This window comes from Danio rerio, chromosome 9 (genome assembly GCF_049306965.1).
Source record: "Danio rerio strain Tuebingen ecotype United States chromosome 9, GRCz12tu, whole genome shotgun sequence".
Taxonomy (NCBI): Eukaryota; Metazoa; Chordata; class Actinopteri; order Cypriniformes; family Danionidae; genus Danio; species Danio rerio.
In genome coordinates this window covers 55218691-55243130 of record NC_133184.1, presented here as the reverse complement: position 1 = coordinate 55243130, position 24440 = coordinate 55218691, and the positions used below count along the sequence as shown (strand labels likewise).

Here is a 24440-nt window from a genome sequence, read left to right as displayed (position 1 = left end):
TTTGAACTTGCAGTTTTCCTCGATGCATCTGTAAAGTGCTGCGCAGCTGCAGACAGAAAAAAAGGTCGCCTAGTTTCTGCTTTCACTCACCCCGAAAATGCCCTGTTTGCATGATTTGATTAATATCATCGTATCCAAATACTTTATAAATAATATTTAAAACATTCTCCAGTATTTATTGTTTTTAGAAAATATACAAAATCTTTTTTTTTCAGAGAGGCTTTTGAAAAATGGTTTTATATAGTACCTAACTGTTATAGCTAGTTTTGTTGGTTTTATATTGGTTTGTTTATTTAATGTGATTTTATTATATCTGATATCCCTGCTGAAAAATCCAGCTTAAACCAGCCTAGGCTGGTTGGCTGGTCGACCAGGCTGGTTTTAGAGGGGTTTTGGCCATTTCCAGGCTGGTTTCCAGCTATTTCCAGCCTGGTCTTAGCTGGTCAGGCTGGAAAATGACCAGCCAAATCCAGCTAAAACCAGCTTGACCAGCCTGGTTTAAAATGGATATAGCTGGTTTTGGCTGGACTCCCAGCTTCGCTAGGCTGGTCAAGCTGGTTTTAGCTGGTCATCTCCCAGCCTGACCAGCTAAGACCAGGCTGGAAATGGCTGGAAACCAGCCTGGAAGTGGCCAAAACCCCTCTAAAACCAGCCTGGTCGACCAGCTAAAACCAGCCAACCAGCCTAGGCTGGTTTAGGCTGGATTTTTCAGCAGGGATTTGTATTTCTTTAAATTATTTCAATATAGCTTAGGCTATTTTATCTAGATACGACACTATTGTGTTGAGCCAACAAAAGTGGACACGAAATTTGTAAAGTTTAATGTCTTTCTGTTGTATTCATATAGTGTATTATCTCCAAAAGAAATAAAAACAATAAAAAATAAAAGAAAAAAGCCGCTCGCGACATCAACAGAGCTGTGAAGAGAGCGCTTATTTCCTCGGTCTCACACACACACACATACACACACACACACACACACACACACACACACACACACACACACACACACACACACAGGCATCTAAACGCGCACAAACACACCTTTTAAACTTGACAAAAACTCTCGAAATCCTTTACTGTCTGCTGTGTCTTTAATATGGTGTAAAGATTATTATGCGTTACTGAAACATCAAGGAGGACGCAGCAAAGAAAAGTCACTTATAAATTAAAACTGCTTTATTATTTTATACAACAGCCTTACATTTACAAGAGAAACATAAGGGTGATCATACACAAAAAGACCTCAGCCTATAATTTGTTCCAGATGTTTTCTTTGCCTTATTTATTTATTTGTTTATGTGTTTGGCGCATGTACTCTTGAGCGGCTTCCGGGTCCAAGCGCTCTATTTAACTGAATGGGGAGATTCATGAAATGGTAATAATAAACGTTTACAAAGTGATTTAATGCTTTCGAAAGTCACAATCGCAGTATATATGTCCATGCCTAATATCCGATGGCCAGAAAGTGATTCATTGTTTTAAAAATTGTTAAAATGTTGGTATTTGTTATGCAGCAAGCCCAGAGATTGTTGTGTACACTATGACTTTAAATATAATTAACTTTAATGTGTAATAGGAATAAAACGCGATCATAAACAAATGATTTCTCCACTCAAATGAATGACGGCTTGGACCCGGAAACAGTATTACATACGTCACAAACACATCACCACTTAACAAGCGGATTAGGCCCCGGAAGTGGCCTAACGCGACTGGTCTTGGCTCGCTCGAATTAGGTGCGATAGTGAAAACGCGGCTAATATCTTTCATTTTGGAGCTTTTCCCCCTTCTCAGCTGTAGATCATTTCTATTTGCAATTATTGCTGAGGCACCTCTTGCGTGAAGTGTTATATGTTCTCAGGGCTTACCTGTACTCTGCTTTGCCCAAAGATCACATCCCCAGCCAGGGGGTTGTAGCGCTCGCCAGCGCTCCTCCTCAGCGTGCAGCAGCCTACCTTTGTTTGACTGTGTGCCTAATAAACTGGCCTTATTTTGCACACACCCTTGGTGTATTGTCTGTCCATTACATAATGGAGGAAGAAACTAATCCATGTACTGAAGTTCCTGTCAAGCTCTGTCAAAGTCCCATACACCAGTAGTCTTTTCTGATCCAAACGAATGAATCGCTCAATGTAAGCGTGTAGACTGCTGAATCACTTCTTTCCCCTCACACTTCCAATAATATCCAGGTAAGCACAGCGTCTTCTTGACTCATGATGACTTCAGGATCTGTTTGTCTTTGCTGCTGTGTTAGTGGGCGGGACCGCAGGTTTAAATTTTCCCGCGTTTGTTCATGCAACAATTTGGCGGGGCTCATGTTTTGTAGCCACGTCACGCCGAAACGGCTAAAGACTCGTTGTAAAGACTCGGCTAAAGACGATTCAATCGAACCACTATGAGTCGACTCTTTTATAAATGAATCAATAGGTTAAAAACTGTCCACTTTCAGATTTAAGCCTTACCTGGATATTTCACTTCACTTAGAGCCGTGTTACACACTACTATGGGGTGATATGGGGGCTCAGTAGTTAGCACTGTGGCCTTACAGCAAGAAGGTCACTGGTTCGATTCCCGGCTGGGTAAGACATGTGGTATAGGTGAACTGGGAAAGCTAAATTGTCCATAGTGTTTGCGTGTGTGTGTGTGTGTGTGTATGGGTGTTTCCCAGTGATAGGTTGCGGCTGGAAGGGCATCTGCTGCATAAAACACATGCTGGATAAATTGACGGTTCATTCCACTGTGGCGAGTCCTGATTATTAAAGGGACTTAGCCGAAAAGAAAATCAATGAAGGAATAAATAAATAAACATTTATAAAATTGTCTATTTATTTATAGGTATATATGTAATTTTTAAATGCATTGATTTATTGCTTTATTAATTGACGTTTAAACACGCAATTTAAATAAACACATTTAAATGTGTCTTTTTATTTGTCCATTAGTTAATTGTTCATTTAAATTGCAATTTATTTATACACATTTTAATGCATCAATTATTAAATGAATAATTTGTTTCTTCATTTTATCTCTAACCGGCACTTCTGCTCCTCCATAAATAGGAAAATAAACTAATAAACAAACAAACAAATACAACGTTTTTTGGGGGAACCGTATAGACATGTCACTTTCACTGCTTGTTTATTAAAGATTTTAATTGTTTATTTATTGTTTATTAGTCGTCTGTAAGCAGCGAGATAACCCATCGCTACTAATTGTGAGAGCTGGAGAATCTCTGCATTTGCCGTGTAAGAATGATGCCTGCTTCAAAGGCAACCTTGGATTCAACAACACTTACACTTGGTTTAGAAATCTGAGCAGAACGATGAAGCTGGAGCAGATCGGCACCGAGGAGAGTCAACGGGTGCATTACCATAAATCTAGTCTGTACATCCTCAATCTAACACTCAACGACACGGGAAAATACATCACATACTGGTAAAAACACACACACAACTATACAAACACACACACTTTGACATAATAACATTCATTTACTCTAACTCAGACTCTAGCATAATATATATATATACAGTTGAAAGCAGAAGTTTCCATGGACTGTATAAAAGGCACATAACCATTTTAAAAAGTCAGATGTTAATGTGACTAAACTTTTTCTCTTTTAGGTAAGTGAGGATTATTAAATGTGTCCTTGTTCTGCTTAATAGCAGAATATTGAAAGAGATATTTTTTGAGAAATTGTTATAACTTTTCTTGAAAGTCAAGTTTACACACAATAAGATTATTCTACCTCTGGAAAAGCTCAGATGATGGTGTCGAGGTTTTGGAAGTTTCTGATTGGCTAATTGACAACATTTGAGTTAATGTGAGGCACAACTGTAGAATAGTATTTAAGGAAAACCTCAAACACGCTGCTTCCTTGTGTGACAACATGGGAAAATCAACAAGCCAGAATCAACAACAAAGCCAGATTACAATTTGCTAAATTACACTGGGAAAAAGACTAATATTGGAGACGTGTCCTGTGCTCTGATGGAGCTAAGATTGAACTGTTTGGCCATAATGACCAGTGTTACATTTGGAGGACAAAGGGGAAAGCTTACAAGCCTAGGAACACCATCCCAACTGTGAAGTATGGGGGCGGCAGCATCATGTTGTGGGGCTGTTTTGCTGCAGGAGGGACTGGTCCACTTCACAGCATAGATGGCATCATGAAGAAAGAACATTATGTAGAAATACTGAAGCAACATCTCAAGACATCAGCCAGGACATTAAAACTTGGCCACACATGGCTCTTCCAAACAGACCATGACCCTAAGCATACTGCCAAATTAGTTCAAATGTGCTTTAAGGACAACAGAGTGAATGTTTTGGAGTGGCCATCACAAAGCCCTGATCTCAATCCTATAGAAAATTTGTGGGCAGAGTTTAAAAAGCTTGTGTGAGCAAGACAGCCAACAAATCTGACTCAGTTACACCAATTCTGTCAAGAGGAATGGGCCAAAAAACCTTTAAGAAGCTGGTGGAAGGATACCCAAAACTTTTGACCAAAGTTATACAGTTTAAAAGTAAAGCTAAAAAAATACCAAGGAAAAGTGTGTAAACTTTTGACTGTCTAGAAATTAATAACAAATTCTCTAAAAAAAAAAAAAAAAGCATTATTCCTGCATTTAGCAAATGTATTTAGGTTATTTTAACGGACCTAAAATAGTAAAAGTTTAGCATGATTTATGATTATTAAAAAATGGTTATGTTCCTTTTTTTAGAGTGTATGTAAACTTCTACTTTTAACTATATATACACATATAGTTAAATATGTCAAATTGTTGTTTAAAAAAAAAAAAAAAATATATATATATATATATATATATATATATACACACACACACACACACACACACACACACACACACACACACATATATATATATATATATATATATATATATATATATATATATATTTTTTTTTTTTAACAACAATTTGTCAAATTACTGGCAAATATGCTGGTTTGTTAATATACTGATTATTTTATATCCACTTACTGGTGATAAATAACATCTTGACAAGCATTCTGACCAAAATTAGCATGTTACTAGCATATGCATATTGCTAGCAAGATTAAGTAAGCTAGCATGGTTTTGACATGAATCATGTTGTTTGCATGTTTAAAACATTTAACACATTTGTAATGTAAAAACAATATTTCAGAATGAATTGCCTTGCTGAATGTACAATTAGCATGTTGTCGACATGCTTCAAGAATGATGTTTAAAAGGTTGCTAGCAAGGATTAGCATGTTTTTCTAACTATATAAACATTCACATTTTCTAGCATGAATATTTTTAACTAACATGTTTCAAGCATGAATTAGCATGGTTTGTAGTATACTTCAAGCGTGACTGAGCATGTTACTGGTGAGGAATTGTATGTCGTTTTGCCAGTTGGCATGTTTGATGCATAAATTAGCACTTTAACAAGCATTCTGACAATAATTAGCATGTTATTAGTATGATTGTGCATGTTATTAGCAACAGTTAGTAAGCCAGCATGTTTTTTACATGAATCATTTTGTTAGCATGTTTAAAAAACAATCTTTTAGCAATAATTAGCATGTTTTCTAACATTTTTACATTTAACACATCCTTAATGTAAAATTTATATTTCAGCACAAATTACCATGTTGGATGTAAAATTAGCATGTTGCAGAAAAGCTTCAAGAATGAATTTGAATGTTTCTAGCAGGGATTAGCATGTTTTTCTAACTATATCAACATTTTCTATCATGAATTTTTAGTTAACTAGCATGTTTCTATTACGAATTGGCATGCTCCTAGCATTAATTAAAATGTTTTTTAGCAAGCTTCAAGCATGAATGAGCGTGTTACTGGAAAGCAATTGCATGTTAGCAAGGATTTGCCAGTTAGCATGTTTAATGTTAAATTACCATATTGACAAGCATTCTGGCAAGAATTAGCATGTTACTAGCATGAATGGTTAGCATCTTGACAAGCATTCTGACAAGAATTAGCATGATGTAACTATAGCATGAATGTGCATGTTTCTAACAAGAATTAGTGAGCTGGCATGTTTTAGCATGAATCATGTTTTTAGCATGCTTAAAACATAAATTACATTTAACATATTTCTAATGTCAAATGAATATTTCAGCACAAATTAGCATGTTGGATGTGGAATTAGCATGGTGTCGACATGCTTCAAGGATGAATTTGAATGTTGCTAACAAGGATTAGCATGTTTTTCTAACTATATCAATCTTTTCTATCATGATTTTTTTTATTTAACTAGCATGTTTTTTGAATCATTGTAGTTCTAGCATGAATAAACATGTTTGTAGTACACTTTAAGCATTAATGTGCACTGGATAATAAAACAAGAATTGCCAGGTAACATGTTTAATGCTAAATTAGCATCTTGACAAGCATTTACAAGAATAAGAAAGTTACTAGCATGAATGCGCATGTTTCTAGCAAGGATTAGTTAGCTAGCATGTTTTTAACATGAGTTAGCATGTTGTTAGCATATTTAAAATGTGAATCAGCAAGTTTTTAGCAAGATTTTTTCTAGCATTAATTATTTGACACATTTCTAAAGTAAAATTAATATTTTAACACAAATTAGCATGTTGATTGTGGAATAAGCATGGTGTTTACATGTTTTAAGAATAATTTTGAATGCTGCTAGCAAGGATTAACATGTTTTTCTAACTATCAATCTTAATATTTTATATGATAAATTTTTATTTAACTAACATGTTTCTAGCATGAATTAACGTGGTTCTAGCATGAGTTCAAATGGTACTTAGCAAGCTTAAAGCATGACTGAGCATCTTACTGGCAAGTAATTAAATGTTGTTAGCAAGAATTTGCCAGTTTGCATGTTTAATGCAGAAATTATTATCTTGACAAGCATTCTGAAGAGTTAGCATGTTGCTAACATTACTAAAATTTATATTTTATCAGAATTACCATGTTGGATGTAAAATTAGCATGTTGCTGACAAGCTTCAGGAATTAAATTGAATGTTGCTAGAAGAGATTAGCATGATTTTCCAACTATATCAGCATGTTCTATCATGAATTTTTATTTAACTAGCATGTTTCTAGCGTGAATTAGCATGGTTCTAGCATGAATTAAAGTAGTATTTAGCAAGCTTCAAGTATGAATGAGCATGTTACTAGTGAGCAATTGCATGTTTCACATGTGCTAATAATGTGCTAATAATGTGCTAGTTAACATGTTTAATGCTAAATTAGCGTCTTGACAAGCATTCTGACAAGAATTAGCATAATGTTACTAGCATGAATGTGTATGTTGCTAGCACAAATTAGTAAGCTATCATGTTTTAAACATGCCAGCATGTTTTAAACATGCTAATCATGTTGTTAGCATGTTTAAAACATGACTCAGCAATAGTTATTAGCACAAATTAGCATTTTGTTAAGCATGTATTACATTAAACACAATTCTAAACTTAAATTGTATATTTCAGCATGAATTACCATGTTAGTAGTCGAATTATATATGTTTGAGGAAAGAATTTGAATGTTGCTAGCAAGGATTAGCATTTTTTTTAACTTTATAAATGTTAACATTTTTTAGCATGGTTTTTTTTATTTATCTAGCATGTTTTTGCATGAATTATTGTAGTTTTAGCATGAATTAGCATGGTTTGTAGTACACTTTAAGCAAGACTGAGCATGTCACTGGCGAGTATTTGAATGTTGTTAGCAAGAATTTGCCAGTTTGCATGTTTAATGCATAAATTATTATCTGGACAAGCATTCTGACCAGAGTTAGCATGTTGCTAACATTACTAACATAATATTTCAGCATGTTGATGTAGAATTAGCATGGTGTTGACATGTTTCAAGAATGAATTTGAATGTGGCTTAAGATTAGCATGCTTGTCTAACTATTTCGGTAACACTTTACAATAAGGTTCATTAGTTTATGCATTTACTAACATGAACTAATCATGAACAACACATGTACAGCATTTATTAATCATAATTGAACATTTACTAATGCATGATTAACATCCAAGTCCATGCCTGTTAACATTAGTTAATGCACCATGAGTTAACATGAACTAACAATGAACTACTGTATTTTCATTAACTAACGTTAACTAACATAAACAAATACAGTAGTAAATGTATTGTTCATTGTTTGTTCATGTTAGTAAATGCATTAATTAACATTAACTAATGAACCTTATTGTAAAGTGTGACCACTATATCAATATTAACATGAATTTTTATTTCACTTACATTTCTTGCATGCATTAGCATGTTGCTAGCATATTTCTAGCATTGGCATATGTTACTTGCAAGGTGTAAATAAACACTGAAGAAGCATCATTTATTTGAAGAAGTCTTTTATAGATGTGTTTACTGACTCTTCAGATGAACTCACCTGTGCTGAACAGAAGTGTGTGTTGTTGCTGCAGGAGGGATGCGGAGGGCAGTTGTTCTGAGTTCGAAACAGACATTGTGGTTCATGAGAATTTCAGCAGAGATCTCCTGTACGGAAAGACGGAGAATTCAGAAATAATTTGTCCCATCTGTAAGAATCAGCCAGGCTCCTTCGTTTGGTATAAAGTAAGCTAAACCACACATCACTACATGGTTGGTTAACACTTTACAATAAGGTAGTATTAGTTAATGTGTTTACTAACATGAACAAACAATGAACAATACATAAATTACAGTATTCATTCATGTTTGGTAGTGTTAATGGAAATAAAGTAATTCAGTGTTAGTTCATGTTAACTCACTGAGCATCATACACTAGATATCGCATAAGGAGCATGCGTCAATAGCGCCGCCACATTGGTACAGTGCTCCCAGGACAAATGTCATTCAACTGCACTAGTCAAGACAGTGTTATTACGAGAAGATGCGGGACTTTAGCGCTGTCTACGGGTGTAGTAACGAGCAAACAAAGAAATCAAAGCACAAAGGCAGAACATTTCATAGGTAATATTAAGTTTTTATCTGTTTTTGTATGTTCTGAACTTTTGTGCTAATCAGGTCACGTTATTGATGATAACAGTCACTTACTGCATTCACCATAAGGCAAAGCAGCTCCAACTCGCACTAAACACTCGGCTTATGCTAGTTTTGTTGAATAAAATCAGCAAAGAATGCAAAAGAAATATGACAACGAGATGCTGCGCTGCCAGAAACTTGTATTATTGTCGGCTAACGTTAGTGAAAGAGTCGTTCGGGGGATTCATTCACAAACGAATCGCTCCCTCCGTCAGTAAGAGAAGTGAAAGCAGGAGAGGAGCTGTGTTTCAGGACATGATTAGATCAAATTTAACAGGGAGGGTGAATAGTACATTTCTGTACACACAAACACAAGCTTTTTGTCAGGAATGCCCGTGCGGTCACTGATCCATCAATGTAGAAAAGTGATGTAAAATTATAATTTTCGTTATTAGAAAATAAAAATTGCATACTAACATCCAGGAAAACTCATAGATATATGTGTATATGTGTATATCTCTGGCTTTGGATGGCCACAGTCCTCCACTGTACCTTGATCCCTCATTAATTTTAAAGGAGCGCTACCCTGTACCAAGATGGCGGCGCTATTGACACATTCCGTCCAATAGACAACAATAGGCCAGGCGACATCTAATGTATATATCTATGACTGAGCATTAGCTAATGCTAACAATCATGAATTTGGATTTTAATAATGAATGAAATGTTGGACGATGATTAATAAATGCTGTATATGTACTGTATTGTTCATTATTTGTTCTTGTGAACTTCATCAGTAAACAATATGTTCAGTTTTGATGTCATGTGTACTTTAACATTATTTGATCAGTGTTTTCTTCCTTTTCATTAATTATTATCATTGTTTTTCTCTGTCAGGATTTCACTCTTATTCCAAACCAGTCGAAAAGTTCTTTACGTATTCATAATATTTCAAAAGAAAGCCAGGGTATTTACACCTGCGTCTGCACCTGGGACCATCATGGGATCAAATACAACACCTCTGGATCTCGAGAGCTGGTCATTAAAGGTATCCCATATAAAAAAAAAACACTATAATAATATTCATTCATTCAGTTTCCTTCAGCTTGCTAGGGTGTTCTGAGTGGTTGTGAAGGTGTTGCTAGGTGGTTCCTAAGGTATTGCTAGGCTGTTGCAAGTTGTTGCTATGCAGTTGCTAGGGTGTTTTGAGTAGTTGCTAAGGCGTTGCTAGGGTGTTTTATGTGGTTACTAAGATGTTGCTAAGCGGTTGATAGAGTGTTCCGGGTGGTTGCCAAGGCGTTGTTAGGTGGTTGCAAAGGTGTTGCTAGGTCATTGCTAAGGTGTTGTTAGGGTGTTTTGAGTAGTAGTTAGGCGGTTGCTAAGGCATTGCTAGGTGATTGCTAATGTGGTTGCTAAGGTGTTGCTAGGTGTTTGCTAGGGTATTCTGAGTGGTTACTATGATGTTGTTAGATGGTTGTTAAGGTGTTGCTAGGTGGTTGCTAAGGTGTTCTAGGTCGTTGCTAGGGTGTGGCTAGGTGAAGTTTATTTATAAACTAATTTCGAGAGGATCGCGTGCTTATGATTGCTCCCCCCGCATTAGCCCTTGTGAGACTTCGCTGACTTCCTGCGTTCTCCAGCCTTCGGCATCTAGACCGCAGCTCTCTGCAAGACATTTTTCCATAGGAGAAATGGTCCTGCTAACTGAGCCAGGTTTCTCCCAAGGTTTTTTTTTCCCTTCACTTTTGCCAATTGGTGAAGTTTTTTTCCTCAACACTGTTGCCACTGGCTTGCATAGTTCAGCCCTTATAGAGCTGAGTTTGCACATTCTCCCCGTGCTCGCATGGGTTAGTTAATTGACTAATCCAAATCAGCACCATAGACATGCACTCAGTAAGTAGTTATCTCTTAAGAGCAATCACTATCTGTTCATTAGCCTCTACAGCAGGGGAATTCTCGAGATCTACCTAAATTCAAACTCCCCTCTTGCCTTGCAATGGGAGAATGCCCAGGGCTCGAGGATCTCATGTGCTCAGGGCTCTCTCCCGGGACAGCAAGCCAAACACGCTTTATAATCAATCATCAGCTAAGTGTGAACTCGTGAATAAGTTGAATGGTCATAAGCAGGGCCGGCGCTTCCATAGAGGCGACCTAGGTGGCCGCCTAGCGCGGCAGAATAGAGAGGGCGGCGTCCCCGAACCTACCCACGCCACCCGCGCCCACAATTATATCCATGTCTAGCGCGGCAGAATATAGAGAGCGGCGTACCCGAAACTACCCTCGCCACCTGCGCCTCAGTTATATCCGCGTCTAGGGTGGCAGAATAGAGAGGGCGGCGTCCCCTAAACTACCCTCGCCACCCGTGCCTCAGTTATATCCACGTCTAGCGCGGCAGAATAGAGAGGCCGGCATCCCCTAAACTACCCTCGCCACCCGTGCCTCAGTTATATCCGCGTCTAGCGCGGCAGAATAGAGAGGGCGGCGTCCCCTAAACTACCCTCGCCACCCATGCCTCAGTTATATCCACGTCTAGCGCGGCAGAATAGAGAGGCCGGCGTCCCCTAAACTACCCTCGCCACCCGTGCCTCAGTTATATCCGCGTCTAGGGCAGCAGAATAGAGAGGGCGGCGTCCCCTAAACTACCCTCGCCACCCGTGCCTCAGTTATATCCGCGTCTAGGGCGGCAGAATAGAGAGGGCGGCATCCCCTAAACTACCCAAGCTACCCGCGCCTCAGTTATATCCGCGTCTAGGCCGGCAGAATAGACCCACTCCCCGGTTTCACTTTAGGTTTGAGGGAGGCGTGACCGTCCTTTGCCTAGAGTGGCAGTTCAGCTTGCTCCGGCCCTGGTCATAAGTGATTGGCAGATTGGTAGTCTGAGTTAAAAGAGCCCAACATTAAGTCTGCATGACAGTCTGGCACAAAGTTGTGAGGTTACAAAGTTTGGTCCAATGTTAAGTCAAGGGGACTTTTCAGAATTTTCCAGATCAGTTTTGGGAGTATTCAGTATAGTTTGGAGGTTTTAGTTTAATGGTTGCAGTATGAACAGTCTAGGAGGAGATGCGTTCTTAAAAAAAGTCTAAGAAGAAGTGTATGTAGTATAAGAGTATGTTGGCTTTCTCAAGCCATCACAATTAGGCAAGTTAGGGTAACTAGGCAAGTCATTGTATAACAGTGGTTTGTTCTGTAGACTATCCAAAACAAATATTGCTTCAGGGGGCTAAAAATATTGGCCTTAAAATGGGTTTAAAAATAAATTACTGCTTTTGTTCTAGCCAAAATAAAACAAATAAGACTTTCTCCAGAAGAAACAATATTATAGGAAATACTGTGAAAATTTCCTGAATCTGCTACACATCATCTGGGAAATATTTGAAAAAGAAAATGCACAAGAGGGCAAATAATTCGGATTTCACATGTGTAATACTACATTGCAATATTTATTATAATTTACTATGGTATTTTTTCATTGCTATTCAGCTTTTGTATTGGTAACACTTTATTTTGATGGTCTGTTTGAGTATTAGTAGACTGTCTGCTTAATATCTGCTGATACTGCTCCTGTAACAGACATTTAACTGACTATAAGAACTTTTGCAAGTACACGTCAACTTACGCTAACCCTAACAGTCTACTGCATGTAGCAGAGTTTCTAACTCTGTCCTCTTTTTTTTTTCATAGAGAAGACCGTCAGAATTCCTCCACAGTTTCGCCTTCCAATCAATAACTCCATTGTCAACACTAATATTGGTAAGAAAACAGCTTTAAAATCTCGTGTTTGGTTTGTTTGTCTGTCCTAACCAGTGTTCTCATGCGCTACTGCAGTTAAATTACTTTTAATTGCATTACTTGTTCATTTTTAATCATTTAAATGAGTTATTAAGGTGTCTTAAGAAAGCCAACATACTGTTATAGCTACATAAGCTCATTAGTCTTCCGTCTTCTGCTTAAACTATTTTAAGAATGCATCTCCTCATAGACTGTTCATACTACAACCACCAAACACACTCCAAACCTCCAAACTATACTGAATTAAGTTGCTATTTCTTTTCCAACTGATCCGACTTACGGTTTTCTGAAAACTGACCCGGAAAATTCAGAGAAGTCCCATTGATTTAACATTAGACCAAACTTTGTGACCTCATAACTTTGTGTCAGACTGTCATGCAGACTTAATGTTGGGCTCATTTAACTCAGACTACCAATCTGCCAATCATTGATGACCTTTCAACTTACAAGTCACACCCTAGCAACCACTTACAGCACCCTAGCAACTGTCCCATAAACTTCCATTGTAAAAAAACTGCCATTTACTTTACATTGGACATACTAATATACCAATCTATACTAGCAACATACTAACAACCATACTAATCACACTAGTAACATTCTAATTCATACTAAGTTCATGCTAACAACATGCTAGTTTATACTAGAAACATGCTAACAACCTGCTAATTCACACTAGAGCCATGCTAACAACATGCTAATTTGTGCTAGAAACATGCCAAGTCATACTAGAACCATGCATTATAAACTCTAGATGACGGATAATAAAGCCCAAAGTGTCTTCTTTCCAAAGATACATAAACTGAGTCGGTGCCAGTGGGGCAGTGGTTAGTGCATCAATGCATGCACTCCGGTGCTCACGGCAACCTGAATTCGATTCCCGCCTCGCGGTCCTATGCCGATCCTTGTCCTCTCTGCTCCCCATGCTTTCCTGTCAATAATCTCTACTGTCCTATACATTAAAGGTGAACACCCTGAAACAATAAGAAAAAATAAAGATACATGAACTGTGAATGTAGACCAAATCATTCAGCAACTGTTACTGTTTTAGCTTGGGACGGTAATTTTTGAGAAAATGCCTCTGACGATGAGGGAGAGAAGGACATCGACATCAGAAAACTTTTTACAGAAATCTCATTTTGCATGCTGTCTTAATTAAATTTGATATATAAAACATGTAACTCTTGGCTTTCAAGTTCCCCTTTTACCACAGTAAAGCTTAAAGTGTCTTCTTTCCAATGATTCATAATTTGTGTTTGTAGCTTACTGGAGTCAGAAACTGTTAATATTTAAAGTTGGGTATTTGTAAATCCCCAACATTGAGTGCTGGCTAACAGTTTAATAGACAGATGTAAAAAGGGGATTCATGTAAAGAGATGGCTGGCAGGGTTTGTGTGGGATGTGAAATATGAAACATGGTTAAAAAGAATAGAAACTGATCAAAATCAAGCATTAAGAATAAGTTATGGAGCTTTTTCTACATTTCCAATTTATTTAATCCTTGTAGAGATGGGAGAAATTACTTTGATAACGAAGGATAAGATTTTGAACTGAGAACATGCAAACTCCACACAGAAATGCCAACTGATCCAGCTGAGGCTCGAACCAGCGACCTTCTTGCTGTTAGGCGACACGGCTACCCACTGCACCACCGTGACGTCTATTTCTTTATCGTTTTTATTTAACTAGTTGAAGAATTAAAAGTTTAAATAAGTTAAAATATATTTGTTGGTGTCCTTAAAAAATGACAACTGAAATAAAAAAGTAATTATAGAGAGATCAACATAAACAGAAGTGATCGTGTGGACATTAAATCTAAAATAATAATGTAAATGAAAGCAAACTTAAAACAAAAAATGCAAGTAAAATGATAACAAATATTAAATTATCAAGCTTGACAAAATTCATTCATTCATTCATTTTCTTTTCAGCTTAGTACCTTTATTATCCGGGGTCGCCACAGCAGAATGAACCAATAACTTATCCAAGATATGTTTCACGCAGCGGATGCCCTTCCAGCTGCAACCCAAGATCCATACACACCCATTCACACTCATACACTACAAACAATTTAGCCAACCTGTACTGCATGTGTTTGGACTGTGTGGGAAACCAGAGCATCGGAGGAAACTCACACAAATGCAGGGAAACGCAAACTAATCCCGGCCGAGGCTCGAACCAGCGACCTTCTTGCTGTGTGGCGACAGCACTACCTACTGCGCCACTGCGTCACCCCGCTTAGCAAAATTGCATTTTATTTTTAATGTTGATTGTTTCAAGAGTCACTGCATTGTTTTAGAGTACAATGGAAAGACTGAATGAAAGCTGCTGTTGTTTTTCAGGTGCAGAAATGCTGCTCAACTGTTCGGTGTTGTTTGGGACGGTGGTGTGTGATTTTTGCTCTGTTCACTGGGAGAAAAACGGGATCAAAGTGAACAAGATGAAGGGATACGAGGAGAAGTACAGGTCAGATCTTCTCATTAACACTGTACACTTACATTGAAAACATTTGAGGGTGGCACAGTGGCTCAGTGGTTAGCAAGAAGATCAAGTCCCGGCTGGGCCAGTTGGCGTTTCTGTGTGGAGTATGCATGTTCTCCCTGTGTTGGCATGGGTTTCCTCCGGTTTAATTCTGGAGGACAAACTTGTAAATTACAGTTTTTCTCCAGTCTGCCTCCGATAGCAGCACCTCCAATTCACATTCTGGGAAGTTTCTCTTCTTGCCTGCATATGCCATTGTTTTTTCGTATGGTTTGCCAAAGTAAAGTCATTAACATATTTATTAGGGGAGGAGGCAAGGAGGGGGTTTGCGCTCGTGCACGTGTGCTCAGTTTCACGTTAATTCAGATGTACAAAGAGAATATGCGTGTGATTCGGCGTACGTAGTGTTTCATACATCTGAATTTTTTACTGCGTACGCACATTTACAGCTTTGTCCGTACGCAATGTTTTCAAAACAAGTCTTTGTACATGAGGCCCCAGGTGTCTGTGGTCCTTCACTGACTCAGTTAGTGCAGAGAATAGTGTCAAACCGCTGTGTGTGTATAGACTATCCTGTCGCAAAAATACGGCGGAAATCCTACATGACAGTAATAGTTTGATTAAGGTGTAAAATACATGTCTGTACTGCACTTCAATAATGCGACTAAAATCAACATACTCCACATGTCTTAATCCGATTTCTGTTTAGTCAAAAAAATGCTGTTTAAAAGGTAGACTCTTAATCAGAATATTGTCTTAAACGTATTGAAATCGAATCATTGGTGTCCATGTACTGTAAACATACTAATTGGGATTATTACAGTTGGAGTTTCCTCAATTCCTCATATATTAATTTTCTGAGCTTGTTTATTTTGTTTTCCATCCAAAACTGTTGACTTTTTCATACTGGTATTCCAAACTATTTTATAGCACCTTTTTAACTGGGTGTTTTTCATCATGTCCTTTTATATTTCAGTCCAATATCTCATCCTTAGTTTTCTCTTCAAGGGGCATTCTCCCATATCCACTAGAATTTAATAAATTGGAGATGTTGGAAAAGCTCCACAACTTATTCTTAATGCTTGATTTTGAACAGTTTTCTATTATTTATAACCATGTTTCATATTTCACACCCCACTCAACCCCTGCCAGCCATCCCCTTACATGAATCTCCCTTTTACATTTGTCTATTAATCTTCTGATGAGTGCTAAAAGTCCATTTATTGTCCATCTATAAACCTATAAATTCCAACCTGTTCTTGTTCTTCACCATGCATTCTCATGTTTAACCTTGGATTGTTCCTTCTTTTTGAAAAACAGATTGTTCGTGTCTTAGATACTGAAAAAACAAACCAAATTCCCATGCCTTTGCCCATTCTACTACATTGTTTACTGCTGTCTGTATGCAATTTACAGCATATCTTTAATTTCTATCCTGCTTCTATATCAGCCCATCATCTGCACAGTCCATAGTGCTGCTCCCTTTCCTGAAACCTTCTTGATATTGAGATAAAAGTGTGTTTTCTCTATATGGTAAACTATAGTCTAGACCAGGGGTGTCCAAACCTGGGCCTGGAGGGCCGCTGTCCTGCATATTTTAGTTCCAACCCCAATTAAGCACACCCGAACCAGCTAATCAAGCTCTTTCTATGTATACTAAAAACACCCAAGGAGGTATGTTGAATGAAGTTGGAGCTAAACTATGTAGGACTCTGGCCCTCCAGGACCAAGTTTGGACACCCATGGTCTAGACATTATCATTACCTCCATTAGTTTAGACAAATTAGAGGTTAGTGCTATTGGCTTGTAACAGCTTGGCTGTGGTGATTTCCAGGTGTAGTTATTGGCACTATCATGACATGTTTCCAGTCGGCTGGCAGCGTCCCTTTTTCCCATACTTTATTAAACATTTTTTTATCAATATCATTAATAATTCCTGCCCTTTTCTCTCCGCCACAATTTTGAACATTTCGGTCCTACTTCTTGATCTCAATTCTCGTAATCAAGCTTCTCTCCACATCCCGGACACTTTTGCTTCCTTCTACAAGCTGCCGCTGCATGTCCATATCTCTGGCATTTGTGACATCTTAATGGCGTGTGTACAAAAGGACAGACCACGTAACCCATACAACTCAGCATTTTTGCACTGTGAATCTGTCTTGCAATGTGAAACTGATCTGTAGACTGCCGATCTGTAAACTTAAATAAACACAACGTTTATACAACAGTCAAAACCTGCAGTCTGTGTGAGTCCTAATGCCCCAGTATAGTGAAGGGGACACTATACACTCTCAGAAATAAAGGTACACAAGCTGTCACTGAGGTGGTACCTTTTCAAAAGGTACACATATATACTTAAAGGGTCCATATTGGTACCTCAAAAGTATATATTAGTACCTAAAATATTAAGAGGAACACTTTTGTACTGTTTAGGTGCTAATATGTACCCTTGTGGTATTAAAATGGACCTTTTAGGCACATATTTGTACCTTTTGAAAAGGTGACAGCTCGCATACCTTTATTTCTGAGAGTGTACTAACAGTGAGCACCGTCTTTCGGATGAGACTTCAAAGCGAGGTCCTGACTCTGTCATTAAAAATTCCATGGCACTTCCTGTAAAGAGTAGGAGTGTAGCCTTGATGTCTTGGCCAAATATGCTCCATCAGCCCTTACCCATGGCCTCCCAATCATCCCCATCCACCGAATTAGCTGTATTACTGTCTCTTCACTCCACCAATAGCTGGTGTGTGGTGAGCGCACTGGCGCCGTTGTCCTGTGGCTGCCATCGCATCATCCAAGTGGATGCTGCACACTGGTCGTGGTGTGGAGAAACCCCTCTCATGATTGTGAAGTGCTTTGGGTGTATGGCCATACACGATAAATGCGCTATATAAATACACATTACAATACATGTGTAAGAAAATAGTCCTGCACACAGGAGCAGTTTGAGGACAAAAAATCTGACAGATGTCTGAAATGTCTGCTGAAGTTGTTGTTGTTGTTGTTGTTTTTCTCCAGTAAGAACGGAGGCTTCGCTCATTCTCTCCTGAACATCACTGCAGTGTCTGAGCTGGACCTTCAGTCGGAGTTTCGCTGTGCAGCTATGGACGAATATGGAGTGATTTATGTGTTAGTCACTTTGAAGAGAGAACGTGAGTCCCTCTTATAGTGATCATATCCATCAGTCTAATTAAAAATGCATCATTTTACAGAGTAGTTATGAGTTATTTATTTGTTAATGCTTTTTTAGATATCTAGTCAGAATTATTAGCCCCTCTTTGATTTTTTTTTCTTTTTTAATATTTCCCAAATGATGTTTAACAGAGCAAGGAAATTTTCACAGTATGTTTGATAATATTTTTTTTTCCCTGTAGAAAGTCTTATTTGTTTTATTTCGGCTAGATTAAAAGCAGTTTTAAATTTTTTTATATCCATTTTCACGTCAAAATTATTAGCCCCTTTAAGCTAATTTTTTCGATAGTCTACGGAACAAACCATCATTAGACAATAACTTAACCTAATTACCCTAACCTGCCTAGTTACACTAATAAACCTAGTTAAGCATTTAAATGTCACTTTAAGCTGTATAGAAGAGTCTTGAAAAATATCTAGTCAAATATTATTTACTGTCATCATGACAAAGATAAAATACATCAGTTATTAGAAATGAGTTATTAAAACTATTATGATTAGAAATGTGTTGAAAAAAAAATCTTCTCTCAGTAAAACAGAAATTAGGGGGAAAAATAAACAGGGGGGCTAATAATTCTGACTTCAACTGTACACTGAAAAAAAAGATTCATTGGATTTAATATCTTTTTTTCTAAAATATTTTAAATGGTTGCAAGCAAGTGATAAGGGCGGAATTTAAACAAAATTGAACATTACTAAATTTAATTTGTTTGTTCAAATTGAGCCCATATAAATAGTTTGCAACCACTTACCATAAGTAAAAAGTAAGTAAACAGTTTAGTAAAATATTAAAAATATCAAAAAATATTGCAAATGATCCACTTCAGCTTTGCTTTTTTATATAATGAAAACATCCGAATAAAGCTCACACTATTTAGAAGTCCATCTAATAGCCCAATGACGAAACTAACAGCATGGTCGAAGGTTAAATGCATGTAAGCCTTTTCTAGTGCTTCTGAAAAGAATTAAGTTATTTATTAGAATTTATTAATATTAGTTTTTTTAGCTCCGAATTTAATCTGACTCCAATTTTAAGTGACCGTCAAACTTAGACTGTATTTCTAATTGTAAGAACGGATCACATATATCATTTATGACGGAATTAATTTGATTAATTTATTCATTTAAATATTTATAAATAGCCTATTCACAGAAAATAATCATCTCTTTATCATTATTCTGTGCTGTTTACTTTCAGCATCGGTGCTCACTGTGGTCCTGGTGTTCATCTTCATATTCACCGTCTTGCTGCTGTTTGCTGGAACAGTGAGGTGGTTTGCTTTGGATCTGGTGCTGCTTGCAAGGAAACTTTTTATCAAATTCTACAGGACAGAGGGTGAGGAATACTATTAGATTTATTTTAGTGTATTTAAAATATTGAATTATTTAATAAAACGTTGAAATAATGCAAAAGTTTTCTTAATGCATTTTTACACACATATACAGTCAACCCCAGGGGAATAAATAATTTTTACTTAAACAGTTTTGAGGAAAAGACAGTTGTTTTTTATTGTTTTTGACAGATGGGAAGCTCTATGATGCCTATGTGATTTACCAGAGAAGCGGCTTGGATGGGGAGACGGGCCATGCTGTGAGTGAGTTTGTGAACGGGGCTCTTCTGCCGGTGCTGGAGAGCAGCTGTGGATATAAACTCTTCATCCATGGCAGAGACGACCTGCCTGGAGAAGGTACTTATACACTGCATCTTGCAGCAAACTGAGGTATTGGATGCGAGTATCAGAGGTGTAAAGAGTTCCTGAAAACCATACTTGAGTAAAAGTACAGATACCTTCCTGTAAAAATGACTCCATTACAAGTCACCAATTCCAATAAGACTTGAGTAAAAGTATTAAAGTATCCGATTTTAAAAGAGCTTAAAGGGTCACGAAACACCAAAACACATTTTTGAGCTGTTTACCGTCTTATATGTGTCCAACACTGCTAAAAACACTATTAGGACACCTATATTTCACTAAAAAGTGTAAATTGGTTGTTTTTGCGTTATTTCAAGCAAATTCGTACTTCCGGTTTGAAACAAATTTTTGAAGTTGCGTCACGGCTATGACATAATAGCGTGTATTCCAGCGTGCAGACTGGACGTCTGTGCCAGAGTGTGTCTTATTACGTCTTACAGTGTGTTGCATTAATGCATGAGTAAAGCTTGGTTCAAACCAATCAGCGCGCTCTATTGTGCAACTTCATTAATATTCATTACTGTCACCGTGTTTACACAACAGAGACGCCACGTTGTGTTGGCAAAACAAGCGTGAAGTGTTGCTTTTATAGTTTGCTGCAGTGAAGTTTTGTTTTCATTTTCTCTCTGTGAGAGCTCAGACTCACGTGTGGATTAACAGTGTACGCGACGCTCGACAACAATAACTCATGTGTCTAAGGAGGATTATTGTTTACCTGAGAGCTGTTCTCATCTGCAAACGCTGAGATCCAGATTCGCTTTAGTCTCCTCCTAATAAAGAGGATTGCAGTTGCTGGTGATTGTCCTGTCTCTACAGATTTGGTGAAGTGAGCGACCAGTGCTCTTTGTTTATTCAGTTTGTTCGTATCAAACTAAGTTAACTATTGCACCGAGTGCAAACATGTTAGCACTACAACCAAACTTTAACCTCGTGTAGGATTTTCACCGCATTTTGTGACCGGAATAACACACGCGGCTTTCTGACGCTACCTGCCGTGTGCATCTAAGTTTCCGGAAAATGCTGAGTTTTTTTTTTCTCTCATTCGCCGTGCGGTATCAAACATTGCATGAAAAATACACGCTTAGAGCAGTTCCTCGAATCAAATATCTCGTTTGTCGTGAGGGACATGAATGAATTCCCTGAATGAAAGAGCCAAACTGCAGTTAAAGTCCAACATTTAATAATTTGGCATATAATCTGACCACAGATGTCCATGTAGGTTAAACACCATTACTTTCTTTTGTGTGTGAGTATTTTGACTGAAACTCGCGCGTGCCCAAATAGACACTCCCACACCATCCCACTTTAGTTCCTCCGACACTCCCCCCTAAACAGAGCTGGACACGCCCACTTTTCTGACTTTTTCCAAAGTAGACGTGTGAAAACACCCTGCTGAAACGAGGGGGTTTCATGGCCCTTTAAGTATTTTACTCATACTGATTGTAGGCTTAAAGAACATTAAGAAAGGTTTTATTTGCTAATATAGAAATTAAATTTAACACCTCAATGTTTCAAAATGGCAGAATAACATAGATAAAAAAATAGAACAAAAATTCTCAGTCAAACTCAAATGTTCAAAAAAAGACTAATTTTTCCACGAAAAAAGTAGTAAAGCGTAGTCAAATAAAATTCAAAGCTGACTTTGATGATTCATCTGTCAGTCTCAGACGGGGGCAATATTTTTATTCAGCTTCAACAAAAGCTGGTTCTCGAAGTTCTTACAACTTATTCTAGCTCTTTTCGGCCTGAAAATGAGGCCAGCACTGCTATCAGATGCAGGTAGGGGAGTGTTGAGCCTCAATAGCCGCATTTCCACTATGCGAGCCAGGGCTTTAATCGGGCCGGGCCAATAGCCCGGAAGGTTGAGAAATGAGGCTGAAATCATGTCGTGTTTCCACTGTCAGGCTAGTAGCTCACAGCGCGTCACACAAACACCGCCCCCAGAACGTCCTCGAATCAAAAGTCACACAACCCGCCCACTTCAGCGGGAATGAGGACAGGCAGATAAAGCACACCATAGAATCATCACGAAATGAAACCATTAAAATGAAGACAACCGAAACAAACAAACGACACGTTACTGTACAGCAGTACATGAAATGTCTATACGCACAGACCTGTGTATTTCCATTCATTACATTTATTGTTTACTCGCCGACCGACTGTTGGTATTGTGCATCGAGTGCTCTCGACACTAACGCCGGGACCCAACACAGAGAGCGCACACATCCATAATATAAAGCCACAGAAATTCTCCTTTATAACTCGAAATGGCATGTATTTTATAACATCCTCGTTTTGATAGAAGTCGTGTTAAGTTTTCAGCACAAGAGCGAGTAGCCTAATAAAATATAGCCATATTTGTTGCGCTCGGCAGCTATTCACTAAAGCTCTTCATTTAAAGTTTAATTTATAAATTTAACCACGTCATATAAAAACATAAACACTTGTTTGAGGATATAGAACACATTTTGTGTTTGGACTTTCCCCCGATGCGTTTAAAGCAGCGAGCGCTGCGCAGGACTGAGTGACAGAAAAAAAGGTATAGGCTAGATTCTGCTTTCACTCACCCAAATAATGCTCTGTTTGCGCTATTTAATTTGGTATCATCGTATCCAAATACTTTATAAATATTTATTTATATAAATATTTTCTTTATATAAATATTTCAAACCTTCTCCGGTGTTTAGTGTTTAGAAAATATCGAAAATCTTATTTTTTTCAGACAGGTCTTTGTAAAATGAAAGTTAGGCTATATGTGGCTTTAAAACGGTTTGATTTATGTATTGTATATAGGCTACCTACATTGTTATAGCTAGCTTTTGTTTATTTTATATTGGTTAATTTATTTAATGTGATTTTATATATATATATATACGATATTTGTAATTCTTTAAATTATATTTCAATATAGCTTAGGCTATTTTATCAAGATATGATCTATATTGTTTAAAGTCTACGAAAGTGGGCACGTAATTTGTTAAGTTTTATGTCTTTCTGTTGTATTTATATTGTGTATTATCTCCAAAATAAATAAAGAAAAAAGCCGCTCTCGGCATAACCGAGCTGTGAAGGAGCACTTTTGCCCGGTCTCACACACATACAGGCATCTAAACGCGCAAAAACAAACATTTTAAACAAAAACTCTCGAAAACCTTTACTGTCTGCTGTGTCTTTAATATGGTGTAAAGATTATTATGCGTTATTGAAACATAAAGGAGGACGCAGCAAAAAACGTCACTATAAATTAAAACTACTTACAGCCTTACATTTAAAAGGGAAACATAAGGGTGATCATACGCAAAAAGACCCCAGACTATAAGGCTAGATGTTTTCTTTCCCTTATTTCTTTATTTGTTTGGCGCATGTACTCATGTGCGATCAGAAAACTGCCCGCCTCTCCTTTCACTCCGCCCTGAAGCAACAGCTGGCCCTCCTTGGCCCAAGGTATTCGGCGGGCCGAAAAAGGCCGGCCTCTGGCCCCAAGAAAGCCCCGCTTTGGCCCGATAAAGCCCCGGAAGTGACAGTGGAAACCCCACTGGCCTTGGCTCCCCCTGGCTCGCTCGCTTTAGGCGCGATAGTGGAAACGTGGCTATTGACAATTTCAGTAGAGCTGGGGAGGTTTTCAGGACACCCATGTCATCACCAGCACATGTTGGTGTGCATGATCACTTTGACGCTCTTTATTTAGTCATAACATCGACGAAAAACACGGGCAAAAAGTGTCTGGGTGTGCACCGAGACGTTTTTTGCCTGCGTTTTCCGTCGACTTTTAACGCCTCTAGACTAAATAAAGGGCGTCAAAGTGATCGTGCACACAAACGTGCAAAACGTTAGGCGCAAAGCGCTTGAGCGCCTCCAAGTGCTGTTTACTGTAGGTGTGTTCGACATGAAGCTCAGCTGCAGCCGGTGATCAACGAGATTAGCCGAGCGCAGGCGGGGGCGGAGTTGAAAACGGAGCCGTCAAGACGGACAGCTGGACACTTCGGGACTCAAAGTTGCTGCAGTCATGATGACCAATCACATGGCGTCATGATATTTATTTATTTATTTTTATTTATAACAACAAAACATTTACAAATAAAACAGAATACAGTCTTTACAAACTATAGTACATTTTTAAACAATAAGGGAATTATAACAAATGCATGAGAGAAATTAGGGGAAATGAGAGGTTAATATAAACATCAAAACGAACTGGTTTATTAAATACAAAGCAATAACAAATTCTAGGAGTTTAAACATCACTCTTTAGGCTAATACTTTTTGTTTGAATATGCTAAAAAGGGTTTACATTAATGTACATTTATAGA

The 24440-nt window shown here is 37.9% G+C and overlaps 1 protein-coding gene across 3 annotated transcripts in view; it reads left to right on the top strand.

Annotated features, from left to right (window-relative positions):
* il1rl1 (interleukin 1 receptor-like 1) overlaps positions 1-24440 on the top strand; it is a 35183-nt gene that overhangs the window by 3343 nt on the left and 7400 nt on the right. For 2 of the 3 annotated variants that reach the window (XM_073913307.1, XM_021479068.3), the window contains 8 exons: positions 3180-3438; positions 8434-8584; positions 9872-10022; positions 12653-12721; positions 15103-15226; positions 18260-18393; positions 19632-19769; positions 19957-20121. In XM_073913307.1, coding sequence (XP_073769408.1) covers positions 3180-3438; positions 8434-8584; positions 9872-10022; positions 12653-12721; positions 15103-15226; positions 18260-18393; positions 19632-19769; positions 19957-20121 — 1191 coding nt within the window. The remainder of the gene's footprint in view (positions 1-3179; positions 3439-8433; positions 8585-9871; positions 10023-12652; positions 12722-15102; positions 15227-18259; positions 18394-19631; positions 19770-19956; positions 20122-24440) is intronic. The other variant, XM_073913308.1, reaches the window with a different exon arrangement.